The 24,518-nt window shown below is 43.5% G+C and overlaps 2 protein-coding genes across 2 annotated transcripts in view; one reads left to right on the plus strand and one right to left on the minus strand.

Moving 5' to 3' along the window:
* LOC114584510 (unconventional myosin-XVIIIb-like) overlaps positions 1-24,518 on the minus strand; it is a 653,524-nt gene that overhangs the window by 584,204 nt on the left and 44,802 nt on the right. The window lies entirely within an intron of this gene.
* On the plus strand, positions 15,900-24,518 carry LOC144326258 (protein CIMAP1C-like). The gene is made up of 5 exons (XM_077922809.1): positions 15,900-16,010; positions 18,447-18,616; positions 19,641-19,751; positions 20,391-20,504; positions 22,890-24,518. Exons 2-5 carry the CDS (start codon positions 18,493-18,495, stop codon positions 23,372-23,374), a joined length of 834 nt encoding a protein of 277 aa, XP_077778935.1. The 5' UTR covers positions 15,900-16,010; positions 18,447-18,492; the 3' UTR covers positions 23,375-24,518.

Here is a 24,518-nt window from a genome sequence, read left to right on the forward strand (position 1 = left end):
CAGGCTTTCCTGGGCTGTGTCCTCATGCTACACCCCAACCCGCAATGGTCTGCTGAGTCTATCTTGAGCCATCATGAAATCAGGCTCTGGTCACTTGATCAGATTATCAGTACACAAACATGGAAAATTCTCTCTTCAAATGACAAATCTCTTCACCACATATTTATGTATTTGAGGGGAAAACATTGTAGCTCAGTGGCATGCAGAAGGTCCCAGGTCCCTTCCCTGGCATCTCTGATTAAATAAGAGCTAGGGAAGAATTGTCACTCCCTGAGACCCCATCAGGGCTATGCGGACAGATATTCTGTTGTTGTTGTTTTTTAAATCATGATTTTTATTGAGTTTTCCATATTTCATTTCATTTTATAATACATATCCCAAGCTCATATTACTGCTCCAAGCGAGCATCGACTTCCTTCCATCACTCTTTCTGACTTTCCTATTATTTTAACATATTTGTCACATTTCTATAATCACTTCCTTACCATGTATAATCATTTAACAATCACCCTTTCATTTGTAAATTAGCTACTTCTTTCCACATTACAAAACATTTCACGTTAATGTTACAAATAATTTAAGGTGTTTACAACTTTCTTTCAAATAATTTATAAATTTGCTCCAGTCCCTTTGAAATCTTTCAGCGGGTCGGTTCCTAATTTTCTCTGTCAGCTTTGCCAGTTCCATGTACTCTACCATCTTTATCTGCCAGTCGTCTAGAGTGGGGAGCTCTTGCTGTTTCCATCTTTGGGCCAGGAGGATTCTTGCCGCCGTTGTGGAGTACATAAATAGGTTAACATCTTTTGGGTGGATTTCCTCGTCAATTAATCCTAATAAAAATACTTCTGGCTTTTTATTATTTATAATGAATTTAAAAAGGTATTGACCTTTTTAAATTCATTATAAATAGTATCCCAGAAGATTTTAACTTTGGTACAAGTCCACCACATATGTAGGAAATTCCCTCCTTCTTCCCTACATTTCCAACATAATTTATCTTGGCTTCTATACATTTTGGCTAATTTACTTGGTGTGATGTACCAACGGTACATCATTTTCATTAAATTTTCTTTAAGTGTCACACATGCCGTAAATTTGATTGTTTTATTCCACATTACCTCCCACCTCTCAAAATCAATATTATGCCCCAGATCCTGTGCCCATCTTATCATCACACTCTTTACCTCCTCATCCTTTGTTTTGCACTCTAGTAGTACCTTATACATTTTTGATATAATTTTCTTATTACTACCCAGCAGTTCTGTCTTAATCTTTGATTGGATGTTACTAAAACCATTGCTTTTATTGTCTTTCTTAAAGATATCTTGTAACTGGTGGTATTGTAACCAATCGGTTAATATCCCTCTCAATTCTTTGAATGATTTTAACTTTAATTTACCATCCACTTCCACCAATAGCTCTCTATTGGTCCTTTCCCATGTTTTTCTTTTTTACTGCAAATGCCTCTAATGGTGAGACCCAACACGGAGTTTTATGTTCTAATAGATTTTTATGTGTAGTCCATACCTCATACAAGGATTTTCTAATAATGTGGTGCAGAAACCCTCTGTGAACTTTTGTCTTTCCGTACCACAGGTAGGCATGCCACCCGTATCTATTATTGAATTCCTCTAAATCTAGTACCTCCTCATTGTCTAATGCTATCCAATCGCACAACCAACAAAAACAAGATGCTTCATAATAAATTTTTAGATCTGGCTGGGAGAATCCACCTCTTTCTTTTGCATCAGTCCTAGGTTTCTTTCCCAGGCAGATATATTTAGAAATAGGTTTTTGCCAGATGTCAAATTGTTTCGTTCCACATATAATAGGAATGGTCTGGAATAAGAATAACAGTTTCGGGAGCATGTTCATTTTAATAGCAGCAATTCTGCCCATCAACGATAATTTCATTCTGGTCCAAATTTCCAGGTCTTGTTTAATCTCTGTCCACACCTTTTCATAATTATCTTTATATAAGTTGATGTTTTTTGTCGTTAGCCATACCTCCAAGTATTTTACTTTTTTTGCAATTGTTAGTCCTGTTTTCATTAGTAACTCTTCTATTTCTTTACTATACATGTTTTTTGTTAGTAGTTTCGTTTTGCTCTTATTAAGTTTAAATCCAGCAAGATGACCATATTCTTCTATTTTTTCCATTGCCTCAATTGAACTATTTATTAGTTGTTCCAACGTCAACACTACATCATCTGCAAAAGCTTTATATTTGTATTCTTTTAAACCAATTTCTATACCTTTTACTCTTTTTGTTTCAGTTATTTTTTTCAGCAGAACTTCTAGTGCCGTTATGAATAATAATGGCGATAGCAGGCAGCCTTGCCTTGTCCCCTTCGTTATCTCAATTCTTTCCGTTAAAGTATTGTTAATTATTAATCTAGCAAATTGTTCGGAATAGGTAGATTTAATTCCATTCAGATATTCTGAGCGAGTATCGAGGCAGCTTCTTATGTATTTTGTGACTTGATGCAAGAACCTTCCCTCGCAGTCTCAGTCACCTCACTGCTATGTTAGGAAAGTGATACTGGCCTACCTTGGAAGGCTGTTGTAAGAAAAAAAGTGGGTTTTTAAAATTGTACCCATGGTTTTTCAGAACATATGGCTTGTCTAACTGATGCACTTACCTAAACTCACCTTTTACATGCCTTCTGAGGACATCAACTTTTCTTTTTCTTCCATGCTGCCCCCAGCAAAGGAAATTTTTGTGTTTCATTTGTGTTCCTTTGCATACTTCTGTATCTGTATTTTATTTTGTTGTACTTAGCTTTGGGGGAAAACCCTTAATAGACAAATATACAATGTTTAAATTGTTATATTGAACCAAAAACAGAGGTGCCACACTACTGGCAATTGCAAGTATGAGAACATTGCTGGAAATTAGCATCTTGAATCCTAAGATCATCTGGGGTGCATGTCCAGTGGTTGTTGCTTCTGCTTGGATGAATTGGATAAAATGATTCTAGGGTAATTAAATGTTGACCTACATATCCATTTTTCATTTTCATATACAGTGGTACCTCGGGTTAAGAACTTAATTCATTCCAGAGGTTCATTCTTAACCGGAAACTGTTCTTAACCTGAGGTACCACTTTAGCTAAAGGGGCCTCCCACTGCCGCCGTGCAATTTCTGTTCTCATCCTGAAGCAAAGTTCTTAACCCGAGGTACTACTTCCAGGTTAGCAGAGTCTGTAACCTGAAGCGTATGTAACCCGAGATACCACTGCATAGTTATTGTGTTCTATATAATTTTAAGTATAATTCCCCATACAACAAGTGAATAGTAAGAGAACTCATACAAGTAATGCTGACAACAACCCCTCACACACACTACCGTATTTTTTGCTCTATAAGACGCACCAGACCATAAAATGCACCTAGTTTTTGGAGGAGGAAACAAGAAAAAAAATATTCTGAATCCCAGAAGCCAGGACAGCAAGCGAGATCGCAGTGATCCCGCTTGCTGTCCTGGCTTCTGGGATAGCCACGCGCAGCCCCCAGCAGCGGGATGATGGCTCCTGTTGCCTGGGAGAACTTGTGCATGGCTAAGGCTCCCCCAAGACCCGTGCTCCCTTTAAAGAGCCTGTGAAGCGCTCTTTCCCCGGGGAAAATCCCCCAAGAGCCGCACACAAGCTCCACACGGCTCTTTAAAGGGAGCACTGAGCAGAGCCTCCCACCTGCATTCGCTCCATAAGACGCACACACATTTCCCCTTACTTTTTAGGAAGGGAAAAGTGTGTCTTATAGAGCGAAAAATACGGTAAGTAGAATAAGAGAAGCATAACCACCCCACCCCACCCCGCTTGCCACTCCCCCCACTCCCTCTTTTTTCTTTTTCTTCTTCTTCTTCTTCCTAATTGTTTAAACCAATTCATAAACCAATAACTTATACATTGATCACTAATAATGAAACATATGTTGTAGATATTTTCCCACAATTATTATGCTTGTATGTTATTCTTGTTTATATAAGCCAATAAACACACACACACACATACATACATACACACACAATTTTAGTTCTCATTTCCCCTAATTTCTTTCCAAGCAATTTTCCCCAAAATAACACATTTCTGTTTGTTATTGCCACAAATATATGTATTTTTGATGCACACTTTTCCCTAACGTATGTCCACATTGTTTTTTGTTGGAGAACCATGTGGCAAAATTCCAAGAAGTGCAAATTTCAAAAGAAAGCTGTGTTTCAGTGTGCCTCTTGTTTAAGGAAGGGTGAATTTAAGTTGACAGACCAACAGGAAGTGGAAAAATTTATGAGGAGGTATGAGAAAGAACTTGGCAAGGTTGAGGACAGACCAAGAGATAGAGAGGGGAACAAAGATGAGAGAGGAGGAAGAGAGGAGAGCGAAAGATTGCGAGAGGGGAGGGAGGCAGAAGACGAGGGGGTGGAAGAGGAGGTAGGTTTAGTAAGTGGTGAAGAAGCAGAGGAAGAAGACGATATAGGGAACGGAAAACCCTAAATATAATTTTGAAAACCTAAAAAGAAAAAACAGAAGTTAGTTTTAGTAATGTCTTTGAATTTTTTGTCCTGGAATGTAAACGGTTTAAATGAAAAATCCAAAAGGAATAAAATAATGAAAGTTTTGAGGAACAAAAACTATGATGTGATCTGCTGTCAAGAAACTCATATAGCCAAAAAACACAAACATGTACTGATTAATAAAAAGTTAGGGGTTGAATTTATTAACTCAGATGTCAACAAAAAAAGAGGACTGGTGATTTACGTTAAAGAAAAATGGGAACCGGTGTTAATATGTAAAGATGAGGAGGGAAGAATTCTGGGAATTCAAATCAACCACCAAGGAGAAAAATTTAATGTAGTAACTGTATATGCCCCTAATACAAACAAAGCAGACTTCTTTAAAAAATTGGAACAAATGCTGCTAGAATTAGAAAATCATAAATTAATTTTACTTGGAGACATGAATGGAGTCCCTGTACCAGAAATGGACAGGAGTGAAAAAAGGAGGAAGGTGAACCAAGGGAAACTCCCAAAATCTTTTAATGACCTACAAGAAAACTTAGATTTGATTGATATTTGGAGGTATAAAAACCCAATAGAGAAACAATTTAGGCATTTCTCAGAATCACACCAGAGTTGGGGTAGAATTGACCAGACCTGGGTTTCAAGAGAACTTGCGATAAGAACAAGGAAATGCGAAATAGAACCTAGAACACTTTCCGATCATAATCCAATTATTTTGGAAATAAAATGTAGATCATTGGGACCATACAGGTGGAGAATGAACGAATACTTATTAGAAATTGAAGAGATTATTGAGAAAGCTAAAAATACTTTGAAAGAATATTTTGAGTGGAATTTAAACAAAGAAACCGAAATTGATATAGTTTGGGAGGCAAGTAAAGCAGTTCTTAGAGGATTTCTGATCCAACAGAACAGTTATAGAAGGAAACTAAGAGAATCAAAGAAGGAGGAAATGGTCAAACAATTAAAAGAATGTGAGAAAAAACTAACAATAAATCCTGAGGACGAAAGGACCAAACAAATATCTAAAGTGTTGCAAACACAATACTCAACATTATTAGGTCAAGAAGTAGAATGGAGAATAAAATCAATGAAGCAAAAATATTTTGAATCGGCAAATAAAACGGGGAGATTACTGGCATGGCAACTAAGAAAAAGCAAAAAGCAAATGGTGATTAACAAAATTAAAATAGAGGAGCAGATAATAGAAGATCCTAATGAAATAAAGGGAAAGTTTCTTCAATTTTATGAAACCCTGTACAAAAAAAGGAGGATGAAGACATAGCAGAGATAGGGAGATATTTGGGAAAAAATGGGGGTGAACAGCTGACAGAAGAAGAAAAATCATATTTAAATAAACTAATAACGGTGGATGAGGTTAAGGAGGCTATTAAAAAAATGAAGCCAGGGAAAGCTCCAGGCCCAGACGGTTTGTCACAAAAATATTATAAAGTCTTGGAGCAATACATAGCCCCCGTTTTATGCGATGTATTTAACAACATTCTCATAGGCGCCGACTCCATGGGGCCTGAGGGGGCCCGAGCCCCCTCAAAAATTTTATTGGGCTCTGCCCCCCCAATAATTAAAAAAATTATTGCGCGCCTTGGCTCCCGCGGCCGGCGAGGGGAGCCCGGGCCGCGCGCGGCTGCTGCTGCCGCCTCTCCTGGGGGCGCCGCCTCCCCGGGCGGGAACGCTGCGGGTGCGCGAGGGAGGAGGGCGGCCCCCGGGGGCTGGGAGAGCCGGGCTGCCGTGGCCGAGAGGGCTGCTCTGCCGGGCGCCGCTGACATAATTTAAGCAAATTATCGCGCGCCTTGGCTCCCGCGGCCGGCGAGGGGAGCCCGGGCCGCAAGCGGCTGCTGCTGCCGCCGCCGTTTGTGGTCATGGCGGAGCTGCCGCCTAGGGAGGAGGGGAGAGGGAGCTGGCGGGGGGGGCAGGCGGTGAAGGGGGCTTGGCTGCGCTCTCTCTCTCTCTCTCTGGCTCTCGGGCTCTCTCTCGGGCTCTTCCCGCCCAGGGCTTGTGGGCATCTGCTCTGAGACGAAGATGGAGGTGACTTCCCTTAAAGGTCATGGAATCATAGAGGTGGAAGGGACCCAAAGGTCATCCAGTCCAACCCCCAGCAATTCAGGACTCACAGCTAAAGCATCCCTGGCAGATGCCCCCCCCCCACCTCTCCCTAAAAGCCCCTTCCCCTGTCTGACTGCTCTCACCACCAGAAAGGCCTTCCTAATGTTTTGTGGGAATCTCATTAAGCCTACAGAGCTATATATGCAAATGGATCTACTTATTATTTCCCTTGAAGATACATTGATTCGTTTGTTACTGTGGTTTCGATCAATACTTTCCAAAGATCTTTATATTTGTCCATGCATGATCTTTGTCTGAAAGCTCATGGGTTGCAGGAGTTGTCATAGGAGGTTATATTTTTGTCCTTCCAACTGTTATGGAAATTACAGGGGGGGGGGGGACATCTTTAAAGTTGTTAAATGTTGCAAATATTATGCCTGAATGTACCCTTTCAACTTGACAGCTCAGGGAAGTTACCTAGATAAAATCCTGTAACACAATGTATCAGCCTTAATCATTTTGCAGATGTTAAGGGGGGGGGGGCAGAGCCTGCAGCCACCATCCCTTTCCGGTGGGGAGGGGGCAGAGGAAAGACAGGAAGCTTTTCCCTGCAGAGTTAGACCCCTTGGCTGCGTGGCCCTCGGGTCCCTTCAAACTCCTGGGCGTTTTGCTGGTGGGGGGCTGTGTGGGGGCCTGGGCGATGTCAGAAGAGGAAGCTTGCAGGCCTGGTTGTCTGTTGGGGGCAGCAGGAAGAGGCGGAGGGCAGGATGTGCAGCCCCTGCCTGGCTTTCCTGTGGGACCAAGGAAGCGGCTGGGGGGGGGGACTTGGCCGCTGGCCTTTGTTGCGGAGGCGGCAGTGTGGGAACACCAGTCCCAAGGGCAGCCTCTGGGGTCTGGGTGCTGCTGCCTGTCTCCTGCCATGGACTTGGCGGGGGGGGGCTGTGCTATTGGGCTGGCAGAGACTTAACGGGGGCTGCCTCTCCCAGCCAAAGCTGACCCACAAAATTGCAACCCAGTGTGTGTGTTTGTGTGTGTGGGGGGGGGGACCAGCCTGCGCAGGGTAAGCCCCGATGGGGCTCCTGGGCTCCTTCTGATGCATGAAAATTGGAGGTTGTCCTTTACAGCTCAGCTCCCCAAGGGGCTCAAAGCCTCCCAAGTCCATTATCAGTCGGAGACGAATGAGTGGAAGCTGGAAGAAAGGGGGAATCTTTATTTTTCTGTTGAAACAGAGCCCTCCTTCCCACTGACATTTGCAAGGAGGGGAGGACCCCAAACAAAGGTGTGCAGCAGCTTTGAAAGACTTTTCCGGCTCAACATCAGGAAGAGCTTTCTGACAATAAGAGCTGTTCAGACGGTCTCTGCTCCCTGGGAGAGGCTAGGTGGCCATCTGTCAGGGATGCTTGAGCTAAGATTCCTGCATTGCAGGGGGCTGGACTAGATGACCTTGGGGTCCCTTCTGTCTCTATGATTCTATGATTAGCATAATACAAGCATCTCAGGAAGAGGCATCTACCAACAGAAATCCAAGAGTGTGGCTTCTCTCCTGTCTGTCAAGGGACCTGCAGATGCTGGTTGCCTTACTTGGCCAGTTCCTTAGGACTGGTACATACAGTCATACCTCGGGTTACAGATGCTTCAGCTCAAGCATTTTCAGGTTATGGATGCACTGAAACCCAGAAGTACCGGTGTCGGGCCAGCCATTACAAGTGGCACTTCTTTAATATAAAATAAAGACATTGAGAGCGAGTAATATTCCATAATAAGAGAGAGAGCTCATTGAGACTTCTCCTCTCCTCCGATCACTTTTTTATTATCCTTTGTTCTGTCCAGCCGCATGGCTGCATTCCAATGTCTCACGTTACCTCATCCGGTCAAGCTTTTATTGCACCCATGCCATATAAGGCCATTGCATTCCAAGACCTTGTAAAGCTCAGAGTGCTGGTCACGAGGTCCGGAGGTACCCTGCAGTATTTACAAACCTCTGCCATGGCTTTATGACTCCCACATGCCCTCTTTCTTTATATTTTAATCAGAGCCATATATATCAGTACCAATGGTTATGTCGAGAGCGATAGGCGACTCTTGTGAGACCGGAAGTGGGCCGCGGACTGGAGAACCATGCAGTACATACAGAAATTAAAGAAGGAATACATTGTATATAGCAACACAAAATAATGCAAATAACTACTATAATAATCACTATAATCAATAAATGTCGAAGCCAACTTCCATCCGGAAGCCAAGAATATAAGAATTCTGATTCCAAGCTGCATGGTAGGCTTCCTTTCTAGTTTATAACCATGCACTGGTATGCACTGGTATTGGTCACTGTATGTTCCTGTAAGAGAACAAGAGCTATTAAACATGAATTTCAAAGTATATTGACAGTTTGGATATATGCCCCATGATTCTTTCCCCTCTTTAATTTGAAAACAAATGGGGGCAGGCATACACACCCAACATTTAGAAGCATGCAATAAACTGGTAAACATAATCATATCTTGTACAAAAATATTATCCCTCCATATCTTATGATAATTTTCACCCCTAAAAGTCTTATTCAACAACACTGTTCTTCTAGTTCGAGAGTGGCTGAGCCGTGGATGCTGCCAGCCAGAGTAGGATTCTGATGACAGCGGCTTGCCAGCTGATAAGGTGAAATATGGTGGTTTCAACTGGACTAGATCGTCTGCTTCTCTTCCTTGTATAATGGTGCAGCAAAGGATGGCAAGGCAAATGGTTAGGAAGGCGCTTCCGCGGTTGAAGATGCTCGCCATGGCCGCACGCCATCCTTGGGAACAGGAAGCACCTTGGGACACAATATCCCTAGCTTGGGCCAAAGGAATAGAAAACTGCTTAGCCAATGCTTTCACAGGGAGATGAAAGGTGTTATGACATAGTACAGGATCAGAAAAGAGAGAAAAGGCAGAAATGTTCTTCAAGGCTGCATCTGCTCTTGCATTGCCCTCTGCTAAATACCCTGGGTGCGATGTGTGGGAGCGAAGATGTGCAACATAATAAGGGAACTCTCTGTGCTGAAGTAAGGCCTGCAGGGCAAGAAACAAGGAAAATAAGTCAGAATCCAAGGAAGGAGTTATATAAGAGATTGGTAAAATAGCAAAAAGGCGATATACATACTGAGTCATATCCACAATAAGATTGAAAGTTTGAGTAGGAAAGGATTGAAAGGCAAGAATCACAGCCGCTAGTTCAGCTCGCTGGAGGGGTAAATAAACATTTCCATTTTCCTCCCTCCTCCCATGTCACCACCCCCCTACTTTTTGTTCCATCCGTGAAGAGGGTTAGTGCAGAGGGGAGAGGTGTGAGAGACAAGGGGATAGCCAAGACATAGGTGACCTGTGTCAAAAATGTCAAACGGTCATCCTTTGGGGGGTTAAAAATGGTGACACCTATAAAATCAGCCAAGGCGATTTGCACGGCAGCATTTGTGATCAATAAATGCTGCTGTTCAGTCTGTGAAAAAGGCAAATAAATTGATGCAACATCAAAACCGCTCAAAGCTATTGCTCGTGAACGTCCTTTGATAACAATGTCTGATGTGGATTCAATTACGGAATAAATGTTTTTTGGAGGGGTATGAGGTAACTGTATCCATTCTATAATGCAGATAGTCTTCTTCTTGCCAAATTCCTGTTGGCAATAATGGTGTAGCAAATACTGCCAGATGCAGCTGTTGTTCAGCACCTCTAGGTGGCGCATGCGGAAAGGTTTTGATGCTTCATCCATAAAATGCTGACAAAGTGTAGGGGAGTTCCGCATGCTGTGAGGCAGGACAATCCACTGACATCGCTGGATGGGTTGAGAATTGTTATATACTGGCAATATAAAAGCAAACTGTTCCTGTCTGCTGGAGCCAGTGGGATGAAGATGGTCCAATGTGGCCGAAAGTCAATTGTTCAGAAATAAGCTGTTCAGAAACAAGCTGGTGCTGCGGATTTTTCTTTTGGTGGAGGCCACCGTTCTTGTCTGATTGAACCCCACCTAGACTGGATACTGGTGGGTTCCGGGATTTTTCTCATTGCTTGTTGAGCAGCAAGAGCAGTATCCCTCAATAAGATCTGCAGCAGTGTGGCTTGTACTGAAGCCTGAGCAAAGGGGCCATGCCCCATCATAGCATCCATCACATCTGCGAGGGTAAGATTAGGATTATTCCCTCTTGCTTGTTGCTGTAATGCAGGAGCATAAGAACCACAGGCGATTTCCCATTCATGGGCAAACAATACAGCAGCTGATGGGGGCAAAACTGTACGTGCCAAAAGCTTGATGTCATCTGGAACCAACAGTTGGGCTTGAGTTCCTGCTGGAGCACCAGCAGGGGGCACAATAACAGGGAATGCCATGGTATCCTGAGATAAGGAACAGGCAAGTACTGCACGTTGAAAAGGGGTAGCTGGTTGTGCTGCTGAAAGAGCAGGGTCATTTCCAGCCAGACCACGGTATTTTTGCAGGATTGGGTCCTCTGGTGAGGAACTGTAGTCTGGAGGTTTGGGGTCTGGGGGTGCTGGCAAAGCAAGTGCTGGAACACATGGCAGGACAGCAGGCTGAATTAAAGAAGCTGAAGGTTGTATTGGCAATGCAGCCATGGAGATATTTTTTGGTGATAAAGAACCCATAGCATATCGAACCTTGCACCAAGCATTTAAAATCCGAGCACTACTGCTGGGGAGCCCATGAAAATGTTCACCAATCTTGTCCCAATGTTTTATTTCCCATGTTCCATTCAAAGGGAAACAGGGACAATGTTCATCAATAGCCAGAATGAGCTGTATCAAATCACCATCAGGAACTTCCAATTTGTTGGAGGAGAGGAGAAATTTTAAGTCTTTTAAAAATTTCTGTTGTGGAGAAGATAGGGAGCTACCCATGTCTCTAAAATCTTGATAAAAAAAAGAAGAAAAGGGATCGGACTCACCCTGGGATCTTTTTTAAGATGCTTCAGCGCTTTGCAATCCTTGCCGGACGTAGGGGGCCGATGATATCCACTGCTTGGATCGAAAATCCTCTCACAGTTTCTGTTAGAATCCTCTTAGTCTGCCTCAGACTGTTTGCTTAAGTTGCTTCTTTTTTTCTCTTTTAAAAACCTCAGTCGTATTTATTATTCAGCCTCACACGGGGCACCACTTGTCGGGCCAGCCATTACAAGTGGCACTTCTTTAATATAAAATAAAGACATTGAGAGCAAGTAATATTCCATAATAAGAGAGAGAGCTCATTGAGACTTCTCCTCTCCTCCGATCACTTTTTTATTATCCTTTGTTCTGTCCAGCCGCATGGCTGCATTCCAATGTCTCACGTTACCTCATCCGGTCAAGCTTTTATTGCACCCATGCCATATAAGGCCATTGCATTCCAAGACCTTGTAAAGCTCAGAGTGCTGGTCACGAGGTCCGGAGGTACCCTGCAGTATTTACAAACCTCTGCCATGGCTTTATGACTCCCACATACCGGAATGGGTTACTTCCAGGTTTCGGCACTTGTGCATGAGCAGAAGCGCTAAATCACAACCTGTGTGTGCGCAGACGCAGCAATGTGAGTTGCGAACACTGCGGGTTGCGAACGTGCCTCCCACATGGATCACGTTCGCAACCCGAGCGTCCACTGTACCTTGGTTCTCGAACAGAATGCGTTCCGGGAGTCCATTCGACTCCCGGAACCATTTGAAAACCAGAGTGCGGCTTCTGCCAGAGGAGCCCCCTGCAGCCAATTGGAAGCCGCACCGGATGTTCGCCCTCCAAAAATCATTTGAAAACCAGAACACTCACTTCCGGGTTTCGATTGTTCAGAAGCCGATTTGTTTGGGAGCCAAGGTGCTCGGCTTCTCAGGTACAACTGAACCTGAGTCCTTGGGGGCGCCGCCTCCCCGGGCGGGAACGCTGCGGGTGCACGAGGGAGGAGGGCAGCCCCCGGGGGCTGGGAGAGCCAGGCTGCCGTGGCCGAGAGGGCTGCTCTGCCGGGCGCCGCTGACATTGGAACTTAGAAAACTTCCCGGGGCAGGACCCCGGTATGGGCCCCCCCAATATTTTTTATAAGTCGGCGCCCCTGAACATTCTGCAGGGAGGGAAGATACCAGACTCGTGGAGAGAGGCGCACATCACGTTAATACCCAAACCAGATGCGGATAAACTAGATATACGAAACTACAGGCCGATATCACTACTCAATAATGATTATAAAATCTTTGCTGAAATAATGGCAAAAAGATTTTAAAAATACCTGATAAAATTAATTCATAAAGATCAAGCCGGATTTCTGCCTAGCAGACATATAATAAACATCATTGAATACTTAGAACTTAAAAATGACATCCCCGCGGCTCTAATATTTATCGACGCGGAAAAGGCTTTTGACAATGTATCCTGGAGTTTCCTTCTAAAGTGTATGGAAAGGGTAGGGATAGAGGGGCCTTTTTTGGAAGGCATTAAAGCAATTTACTCAAGCCAAAGGGCTAAATTAATTATTAATAATAACCTAACAGATTCTTTTAGGATTTCAAAGGGTACAAGGCAGGGGTGCCCTCTGTCCCCTCTTCTGTTCATTATGGTTTTGGAAGTTATTACAAATAAAATAAGGGAAACGCAGGAAATAAGAGGAATTAGAATTGGAGTAAAAGAATATAAATTAAAGGCATATGCCGATGATTTAGTAATATCGCTAGAAGAACCAATAAAAGGCGTGGACAAAGTTTTGGAGCTGTTGGAAGAGTTCGGAAAGCTATCCGGGTTTAAGTTAAACAAAGTTAAAACAAAAATGTTGACAAAGAATTTGGCCGAAGATTTAAGAAATCAGTTAGAACAACAAACAGGGATTAAGGTAGTGAAAAAGGTGAAATACTTGGGCATTTGGGTAACTACAAAAAACATAAATTTAGTAGAAGATAACTATAATAGAACCTGGAGAGAGATTAAAAAAGATTTTGATAGTTGGAGTAGATTAAAACTCTCCTGGGAGGGAAGAATGGCTGCTATTAAAATGAGTATTCTCCCAAGATTATTATTCTTATTTCAGAATATCCCAGTGATTAGAGGCACGACAATGTTTAAGGAATGGCAGAGGACCCTGTCCAGATTCATCTGGCAGGGGAAAAGAGGAAGAATCAAGTTTAAATTACTCACAGATAGAAGAGAAAGAGGGCGGTTCTCTGTCCCAAACTTACAACTATATTATGAGGCTTCGTGCCTGTGTTGGATCAAAGACTGGATAGTTCTGGAAAAATTGGACTTGTTGGACCTGGAGGGTTTCGACGCCAGATTTGGCTGGCATGCTTATCTATGGCAGGATAAAGAAAGGGTGCACAAGGGATTCTCCAACCATATTGTCAGAGGTGCGCTGTTAGAAGTGTGGAATAGAACCAAGAGATTGTTGGAAAAGAACACCCCTTGGTGGCTATCACCAGTTAATATTTTAACAATTAAAAAACTTAACATGGAAAGCCAAAGATGGACCTACGAAGACCTCTTGATAAAATCGGATAAAGGATGGAGAATTAGACCATATGAAGAACTAAAGGATAAGTTAACGGGGTGGCTACAGTTTCATCAAATTAACGCCCTATGGAATGAGCATAAAAAAATAGGGATGAATGAGAAAAAATCTAAGTATCAGGTGGAAATATTAGAAGGAAATAGTAAACTCCTATCCAAAATGTATAATCAATTATTGGAATGGGACACCAAGGATGAGGAGGTGAAAGAGGTTATGATAAAGTGGGCCATAGATTTGGGATATAACCTAGACTATGATAGATGGGTGAAACTTTGGACTAAGGACATAAAATTTACAGCCTGTGTAGGACTCCGAGAGAATATGGAAAAAATGATGTACCGTTGGTACATCACCCCTGTGAAACTAGGAAAGATGTATAAAACCGGGGACAAAACATGCTGGAAATGTAAAAAAAAGGAGGGTGACTTCCACCATATGTGGTGGTCGTGTGAAGAAGTGAAGAGGTTCTGGGGCTCTATCTATGACGAACTAAAAAAGATCCTGAAATACACATTCCCCAAAAAAGCAGAGGCATTCCTTCTGGGAATGGTTGGTGAGGAGATTAAAAAAGAAGATCAAACCATGTTCCAATATGCAATGGCGGCAGCCAGGATACTCCTAGCGCAAAATTGGAAAACATCTAATATTCCAACAATTAGAGAATGGCAAAACAAGCTATTTGAGTATTTAGAGTTAGCAAAAATGACACAGAAGATCAGGCATCAGAGTAACAAAAAGTTTATTAGTGATTGGAATAAATTCATAATATATATGGAAATTTTTTTAGGAAACATTGAAATAACAGTAGGTATAACATAGAACCTGTGATGTTAATATAATGGTTGCAAAAAGGAACTGCAAGAAAGTTATGGATGTGATATAGCTCAGATCGTGGTGGAGGGAAGTCAGATTGACGATATGATAGGATATGATATGAATTAGTACTTTTGGAGAAATGTATTTATGTATTAGTATTTGTTGTTTCTTTTTTTCTTTTTCTTCTCTTTTGGATATGTTTGTGGTTTTAAGATACTGTATGCTGGAAATAAAATTGATTTTTAAAATTAAAAAAAAAAAAGAGAGAAGGACCAACGCTGAAACCACACACACACACACACACAAAAAAGGAAGGATGAATTGGGTCAGTTTCATGTTAAGGGAACTGAATTTCCCCTCCATCCCTCTGTTCATATTGAGACACATTCTCTTTTGCTTTGGGGTTCATTTTTTTATGCTTTCTGGACTTTTTGTTTCATTTTATCTGGGATGTGGTCATTGTTGCCCAGGCAGTCTGTGCAAACCCCCTTCTCTGAGCTCCTGGGAGTGGGGGGAGGTTAGAATACAAATGCTGCAAATAAAACAAAAAAATGGAACAAAAAATAAATGAATACTATATCATATGAAGGCAAAGGAATGGGGAACATGGTCTTAGCATGGGCATAGGGAGGACTTTTGTTAGCGGGGCAGAACTGACATGATTGGTCAGTTAAGTATTTCTATTGTTTTATTTGATAGGGAGCAGCTGCCCTCTGTCCCCCCCCCCCCCCTTAGCTATGCCCATGGGTCTTATGAAACGAAGTGTGGTATTTTGGGGTTGTGGCTCTCTCTCCCCACCCCCCACCCCACCGGTGGCTGGTAACTTGCAAGGAAGGAGGACTTGTATTAGCAGCACACAAAGAGAGGGAGAGAGGGAGGGAGGGAGAGTATTCTGCCAGAACCATGGTAATATGGAAATAAACAAGTCTGGTTCCACACTTGCATCAGCATCGCCTGGGCAACCTGGGAGCGAATTGCAACATGAGGCATTGTTTATGTTCCAAAAAGGAGGGGGTAGAGGAGGAATTGGAAAGCTGAGTAACATCCCCACTCCTTACTTGAAATCTACATCCAGATTTCCATTCCATCCAGAGAAGCAGCATCAGCGGTATGGGTGACTGACACAACCAATTGCTACTTTGATTGGTAACTGAAATCCTAAAACCTTTGTTTGCTGTGTATTAGCATGATTAGGGTTAGGGAGCATAGCAATGCAAAGGCCAGTTGCCACCTCTCTTAGAAAGGTGGCATTGCAGCCACTTTCCAGAGTATTAGAAAGACACAGAAGAAATTGTTTGTATTCTCCAGATGCTGCCCCACAGACCATGCCACTAAGAAGGAGATGACAAAAGGCACTGTTTTTGTGCCCTGTATTTACGTTTTATTCCCCACCCCCTCCAAAGTGCTCAGGGTGAGGGATCAGGCCTGGTCTCATGCTCTGGAGGTGGTGCTCCCTTCATTCTGCTCCTCTGTCCTGAAGGACTCTGGGATTGGGGTGGACACAGTTGTGGTTTTCCAGGGAGGAAGGGTCAGACTTACGCTTGGAATGTCTGGAATCAGTATTTTGGTACCTGGAAAAGGGCAGGCGGCAGCTTACTCATGCCAAATATAAGCAGGATATAAATGTAAGAAAACAACTAGCTAAATAAATACTCCCCCTTCAATGCCCCCTTCAATGCCATCTAGGTCTTCAGCTGGTGGGTCAGGACTTCCACCAATACTTCCACCATGCAAATATATGGTCAATGATGAAGAAATGGATCCCCAAATGCATGTTACTGAAAAGGTTGGAGATCCCTGATCTAGCCTTTCGTCCATCATAGAATCACAGAACTGTAGAGTTGGGAAGGCCCATGAGTGTCATCTAGTCCAACCCCCTGCCATGCAGGAATCTTTTACCCAACATGGTGCTCGAACCCATGACCCTGAGATTAAGAGTCCCATGCTGCACCAACTGAGTCATCCTAGGTTCAACAAGTCTTGTGGCAGCAAATTCCACACATTAATGGTGAGTGTGCTTTGCTGCCAACAAATAAGAACGTAAGAACATAAGAATCTGTTGGATCTGGCCAAAGGGCATCTAGTTCAGCATTCTGTTCTCACAGTGACCAACCAGATGCCTGTGGGAAACCTGCAAGCAGGATCCAAGCACTCTCCTCCCCTGTTTCCAGCAACTGGTATTCAGAAGCAGGACATAGTCATCCTGACTAGTTGTCACTGATAGCTTTATCCTCCTCTGTGAATTTATCCAGTCCTCTTTAAAAGCCATCCATGTTGGTGGTCAGCACTGCCTCCTGTGGGAGGGAGTTCCATAGTTAAACTAAGCGCTGTTTATTGGGGCTTTGCTTAATGCTATCAACACACATGAAACTATTTCCCCAACTCCTGCCTGCTGGTTCCCCTTGCATGTTTCTTTTGGTGTGTTTTCTACATGGCTATTTTGCTATTAATCATCTCTATTGTTTTCCTTCTGCTATTTGGGATTGTGCTACTGTTGCTTGAGCTGCTTGTAATTATATTTTATGGTTGCAATTTCATTCCATGTTGTTCATTTTAAATTGTTCTGAGCTGCCTTGTTGTTGAAAGGCAGGCTGGGGGGGCAGTAAAATCAGGGGTCAATAACCTTTTTTTTTTAGTGCAAGGGCCATATTTGATAACCATCTGAGGGCCATGTACCAGTGTTGAATGGGGTTAGAGACAAAAACTGGGTGGAGCAACAGGAGGGACTCTTTGTGCATTAGGCTATAATCCAGCTCCACCCCCCCCCCCAAGTTTCTATACCTACCCCTGCCCCCATCTTCATCCAGGAAAGCAAGAGGCTTTCATCTCACATTCAAGCCAGGCAAAAGCACTTGAAGAGGGCACAAAGCAGGGGCAGGGAGGCTTGTGACCTGGAGAGAGTGCTAATGGTCAGAGAGAGAGAGAGGTCTGGTTGGTGGCATGTGGCTCCTGGGCTGAGCCTCCCGTTCCTGGTTTAAATAAACAAAGGCACCCAGACCTCTGGATTCACCCTCATTCCCTTAGCCCTTACAGTGCAGGGGCTGCAAAGGGGCTCTTCTCTGTCTGTTGTTGGACTAAAACTCCCATCATCCCATGGTGACTGGGGCTGATGGGAGTTGGAGTCCAACAAGCTCTTGGGATGTTGGCTACCCTGGCCTAGGTACATGCCCTTAAATCACATAAACAAGCAGCAATCTCCATTCTTTTAGCACTTATGGTCCTTATGTGGCCAAAACAGCACCATCTGTGCAAGATGGAGGGCTCAGCAAGCCTGGAGAAAACAGCAAGGTTTGAAGATGGATAGGATAGGATAGGATAGGATAGGATAGGATAGGATAGGATAGGATAGGATAAGATCCCTCAGAGGAGAACACTCCCCCCCTCCCCAAATAGCCCAATGTGAACTTAGCATACTTAGTGGAAATTGAATACTGTTTGGGGTGGGGTAGAATGGAGTAGCTGGAACCCTGAGCTGCAACACTCCATGGTGCAACATTTTATTGCAGGTTGGACTTGCATTCATTCATTTACTTTCATTCCCCAGAGCACTGGTGACACATACGACTCCCCACTGCAGTGGGCACACTCCAATGCTGACTTCCAGAGCCAAAGGTGCAGCTCAGCCTGTTAGTTGCCTTTCTGGTATCTCTAAGCATCCAGCCAGAGTGCCGGCCATCAAGAAGCAGTATGCATCCATCAGTGCCAAGTATAAAGGTGAGCTGTGGGAATAGATGGGGCAAGAGAGAGAAGGAGATCAGGAATAGAGGTACCCATATCTTTGCCAGTCTGGATGTGTTCAACAGCATTGTTGAAAGACCCTCTGGCATCTGGTTAGCCCCTGTGAGAACAGGATGCTGGACTCGGTGGCTGGCTGGCTTGATCCATCAGGGTTCCTTTTTTGTTCTTGTGGAAACCAAAGAAGGAAACTGATCTACATTTCTCAGTCACCATCAGAACTTTCTTCCAAGAGTACTGCTAGCATGCGAGACAGTGCATATTTCCTTGTTAATAAATAATAATAATAAATAATAAATTTTATTTATATCCCGCCCTCCCCAGCCAAAGCCGGGCTCAGGGCAGCTAACAACAATAAAATAATACAACATTCTAAAATCATTTCATTATAAAATTAATTCAAATCAAATTGATGGCAACCATTGGGCTAGAGTTCTGTGAAGATTGCCAAAGGAGGGAGTCAGGCTAATAATATTTTTTTCCCCTTTTGTTTTCCTTTTCCTGTGGCTGGTAAGTCACCACTGCTGTTGTCCTACCAGGGTAACGCTTGTTTAAAGGGGATGAAGGAAGGGGGTTGGGAGATTACAGGCAGAGCATAGGTGGTTGAGTAAAATGGGAAATCTTCTCTGGCTTGAATTATAGTCCAAGCCACAGAAGAATTCAGGTGCCTTGTAATGCTCACTTCCTATTGCAATGCAAATATCCTGGCCCAAGGTTAGCGAGATTTTACCAGAGGGAGAAGAAAAGTATGTTGTGGGACTTCCATCAGCCCCAGCCAGTCTGGTTCAATGGTCAGAGATGATGGGAGTTGCAGTGCAGCAACACCTGGAGAGCTGTAGCTCCACAACCCAATATATTATTCAATATATTATTCAACACAATATATTATTCCATTTTGCCCTTTTACTATTACCCAATGTGGCAGCTCATAATCTGCAAATGCTAATGGTTCCGGGTTGTCTTCCCATTATTTTATCCCCCCCTCCTTGTGGTTCTGTTGCAGGGCCAGGACCTGGGAAGTATGGTAGGCAGCCTCTCACTGGCATTAAGGACCATGACTTCACCAAGTATGCTGAGCCAGCCTACACAATGCGTGTGAAATCCAGTGAAAGATGTAAGATGCTGACAAGTTAGGTTCTGTGTTATTTGGGTTTTCCCAACAGCATTAACTGACCCACAGGGTGAAGCTGGCTAAACAACTGTTAAATTTACTGGCAAAACATTTGAACAGAGATTGACAACCTGTGTTTTTGGGACTCTCTAATTATCGGGGCCACAGTTGATGGGACCTGGGTGATCCATGACCAAGAGCTGGGTGGCTTTCCAAAATTTCCATTCCAACTGGATCAATGGCACTGCATGTAGATGGCTAATGTAGTTGTTTCTTGACTACAACTCCCATCAGCCCCAGTCAGCATGGTCAAGAATGATAGGAGTTATAGTCCAGCAAGGGCTGGAGGGTCTTATACTGCTGATTTAGGGCCCTTCATAGTAAAATTATGGCTGCACCAAAATCAGGGTTCTCAGTTGTACAGCTGCGGACCTTAGTGGGAAGAGGATGATCTACACTTAAGCCATGTTGAAGGATAACAGGAATGGAGGTCCAGGGGGGCGGAGCTTAACATATTCACTGCTATCTAGCTAGTGGGTGCCTTTAATTGATATCGGACAGGAAGTCAGTCATTGCAACCAAGCTAAATAGCTCAGAATCCACACCATGCCTCATGCAGACAATTCTTCTTTCCTTTGCAAGTGATCTCGATCACGGAGAGTCCTGGGCCCTGCTACTATGTGGACCCAAGCATTTCCCGTCTAGGGATATGGAGACCAGTTTCATTCCGCATGGTGCAAGAGAGAAAGCGGCCATGTAAGTTGAAAGATGAGAGATACTATGATGGTCAAGATGGGGCTGGAGTGGCATCTGTGCAATTTTGTGGTGAAGATGTTTCTTTCTCACCTTGTGCAAAGAAGGCTTGTTGGTCAATCCCTGAACATGCAAGAGAGGGAAAGAAAAAGAATGAGTGTGAGTGAATGAATGAGCAGGTGTGTTACGCGTGAAAATGGATGTGTGGGAGCATTATGTGTGGAGCTGTGGCCTTAAACCACTGAGTCTCTTGGGCTTGCCGAGCAGAAGGTTGGTGGTTCGAATCCCTGAGACAGGGTGAGCTCCCCTTGCTCCGTTCCAGCTTCTGCCAATCTAGCAGCTTGAAAGCATACCTGTGCAAGTGGATAAATAGGTACTGCTCCGGCGGGAAGGTAAACGGTGTTTCCATGCACTCTAGCTTCTATCACAGTGTCGCGTTGCACCAGAATGCTGGCCACATGACTCAGAAAGCTGTCTGCTCCTTCAGCCTGAAGCAAGATGAGCGCCACACCGCATAGACGCCTTTGACTGGGCTTACAGTAACTGTCCAGAGGTCCTTTACCTTACATTTACCTTTTACCTGCATGCATGTGGATTTGTGTATGAATGACAGAGAGCAGGGGTAGACTTTGGTAATATGGTTTTCTAAGTGAGGACAAAATTTGGCACTTCCCCCAATATATTTTATTTCCACAGTAATTCCTTTTGGTACAGTTGCTTTTTAATGGGGTTTCTCAGTAGGTACCCACATGAATATAAGTATTTATTATTATTATTATTATTATTATTATTATTATTATTATTATTATTATTATTATTATTACTATTATTATTACTATTATTATTATTATTTTATGCCCCCTTGGCTCAGCACCCTGAGCAGGGGAACAGCCTGCACTGCCCTAGATCTGGCACTACAGAGAGAAGCATATGAAAAAGAGACAGGTGGCCTCACCCTCTTTTTTTATCAGCCACACTCACTGTTTGTCCCAGCCCCACTGGTTTGCAGGCCCTGGAAGGTTGACTGCATGGGAGTGTTGTCCATAGGCTGTAAAAGTTTATTCACTCTTTGATAAAAAAATTATTTCTGAGTAGGGGGTGTCAAGAACCAGACAGGAAAACCAGCTATGTACAGAGACCTTACCTAAGTGGGCTGTTTGATGTGGGAGATTGTCTGGGCTGATATCAAAGTGTAGTTTAAAAGCGTCTGTGACGCCCATCCATCCCTCCATTCATTCTGTGTGTGTGTGTGTGTGATCCCTATTGCTTTCCAGCTATTGGCCTTGACCGAGTGGGGCTGCTCGAAAGGGGCATTCAAGGAACTGGGGGAAATATAGTTTTCCTGATTGGTGTTCCACCAAGTCAACTGGGTTGAAAAAACACTTTTTACCATTAGGGTGTCTAAGTGTCCTACTTTACAGAGGGCAGTCCTCTAGGCAAAGGGTTCTTCCATGTGCTATATATATCAATAGTAACACCTTGAACCTGGCCTGGTAGCAAATCAGCAGCCAGTGCAGATCTTTGAGCACAGGTGTTATATGCTGACAAGGTCTCACTCCTGCCAGCAATCATGTTGCAACATTCTGGTCAATCACGCTGGAAGTCTCATCTTCCTGATGCCAAGGGACCATAAGATGTTGAGCATGTGGCTGATGAACGGACAGAAAGGAGAGCCACCAAAAACAGCATAAGGGAAAACAAGAGGGTCATGTTGCTTTAGAGTCATAATCTAGGAAGTAGTCTGGAGGGTACCTATGGAATTAACACTAAATGACAGTGAATTGCAAGGGAAGATGTCATGGAAGAGATTAATAGCAGTGCACTCTTAACTCCACAGGTGATGCACTTAGTTGGAAAGGCTGCTAGGAGAGGAGATTGGAGGACAATGCCATGATTTTTAAAAGTGGGGGGGATTTTCAGTCAAGGCAAGGAGGATAGTGCCTCTTCCTCCAACATCCTCAAAGTCACAACAGTTTACAAATGATTCAGCTTAAGAACAAATAGAATTCTCAAATTTAGAGAGAGAAAGAGAGAGAGACTATGCAAGGCTTGTCATCTACAAGGAGGAGCAGAGTATTGTAGCAAATACATGGGGGCATTGATACATCAATGGCAGCTTGGGATCTACTAATAGATCAATAAGTGGGGGTTTTTTACTCCTAACATTAGCAAGTAAAACAGCAACTTAAAAAACAAACAAACCCTGCACGGCAGATTGCTCCTTCTCTTTAAGCCTCAATGTTTCTCACCTGTCAGATTTTACGTCCATCATTCCTGCCTCCTCCTGTGCTCCTGTAGGATATGATGTATCCACAGGTTTATCCACATGCTCGACAGTGGGGAGCACCAAGTGAGGGGTGTCACCTCCTATCTGCTCTTGGCTTGCAGTTATATCTTGTACGCCTGCCCCAAATGAGTACTACGTGGAGAAGATACACCCACTTGAAGAGTCGAATGCACCAGCGTACACTATGGGCCTTCGAACGCACTACTGGGTGAGCAGCCCAAACCCAGCACCCAACCAATACACCCTTCCACAGACACTGGGTCCAAAGCTGCCTGTCAAACCTGCAGCTCCCTGCCTCTCAATGGCATCCAGTGCCTCTGTGTGGGGCTATGCTAAAGACCTGGTGAGAGGGCCTGGCCCGGCAATGTATACCATACCTGAACCAGATGTTTACCTGTGCCACCAGCCATCCTACAGCATCTCCCAAAGGTTTGCTTCCTCCAGCAAGAACTATACACCAGGACCCCCTGACTACAATGCGGAGCTGGTCACCACCAACAAACCCAGAGCCCCACGGTTCAGTCTTGGGATTCGTCACTCTGAGTATTCTCATGGCACACCTCCAGTTTGTTTACTCAAAGAGTGAGGGTGGACTCACAGGCCACAGAGGTGACTTGCCCCTTTGGGTAGACCCACCTCCAAATAGTTCCATTGTGACACAGTGTCAGGAAGCAGGTGTAAATAGCTTGTTTCAGAGGGAGAGATTCTGATGAACTTTGAACACGTTTGGGCTATGCCAGGGTCAGGTAATTGGGGAGGGGGACTAGATAGCTCTTGATTAAGGAAAGCCCTCCTTTGTGAGACAGGGGGTCTGCCTTGGTTCTTGGCAAAATCCTTTCTCTATTCTTCCTCCTTCCAGTGTGCATTACTAGTGTTTTATTTTTATTTCTAAGGAACTGGCTAGCATAGGGTGAAGTGTTTCTCACCCCACCACTTAATTCGCTTTCTGTTACAGAAGATTATTGGGAAGAAGGCTAAGACGCTCTTTTTGCTCATATAAGAAATAGTTTTATAATTTTGTAAGTATTACCTTTTTTTTTTTTACAAAGCTCCATAAATATTTATTTTTCTTGCTACTATTCTATTTACACTGAGAATGAAATGCAAAATGAGAGAGCTGTTTTTAATATTGTGTTTTACCAGTGTATATTGAAGAGCCTTCCAAAGAGTGAATTTATAGGGCAGTCTATGTAACTTGTTTACATGTTACTTGCTTTGTGTAAGTAAGTAAATAAATAAATCCAATTTAGATCACAGTTTTGGATTTTGTCAGCTTGGGATGACTAATGTACCTTCTAACATGCCTATCATCAAACCACATTCATTATGCTCTCAATTGATAAATGTAGGCTACATTGATTATGATCATGAGCTCTGTGCATCCCTTCCCCCTCCATACCCAGGTGATTCAATGTATGAAAGGGAGAGTGAGACTGGGCTGCTTACGTATCGTTTTCTATCCTAACCTCTTATTTGTTGCATGCAGCACCATTTCTGTTCTGCTACAGTTTGTCTCCTGCCAGCAAATATGTTATTTGTCTTGTTGTCTGCTGGTGGTGAAATTATGGCACTTCACATCAGTCTCGAGGTTGAGGGTGCCTCCTGCCCACAACACATACACAAAATTTCCTCAAAGAGAAATGCTGGTTCTTAGCTCTCTCCTCCTAATCTAGATGAGCACCACAAGCCAAAAACCACTTTCTTGGGAAGAAGACTCACTGAACTCACTC

The sequence above is a fragment of the Podarcis muralis genome, chromosome W, assembly GCF_964188315.1.
Source record: "Podarcis muralis chromosome W, rPodMur119.hap1.1, whole genome shotgun sequence".
In the NCBI taxonomy this organism is placed as follows: domain Eukaryota; kingdom Metazoa; phylum Chordata; class Lepidosauria; order Squamata; family Lacertidae; genus Podarcis; species Podarcis muralis.

What these genes read in the sequence shown, in the direction of transcription:
- LOC144326258 (XM_077922809.1), top strand. Translation starts at nt 18,493, where the DNA reads ATGCTGACTTCCAGAGCCAAAGGTGCAGCTCAGCCTGTTAGTTGCCTT. An exon ending in TGTGAAATCCAGTGAAAGAT is followed by an intron (nt 19,752 to 20,390) that starts GTAAGATGCTGA and finishes TTCCTTTGCAAG; the next exon opens with TGATCTCGATCACGGAGAGT. An exon ending in GCAAGAGAGAAAGCGGCCAT is followed by an intron (nt 20,505 to 22,889) that starts GTAAGTTGAAAG and finishes CTTGGCTTGCAG; the next exon opens with TTATATCTTGTACGCCTGCC.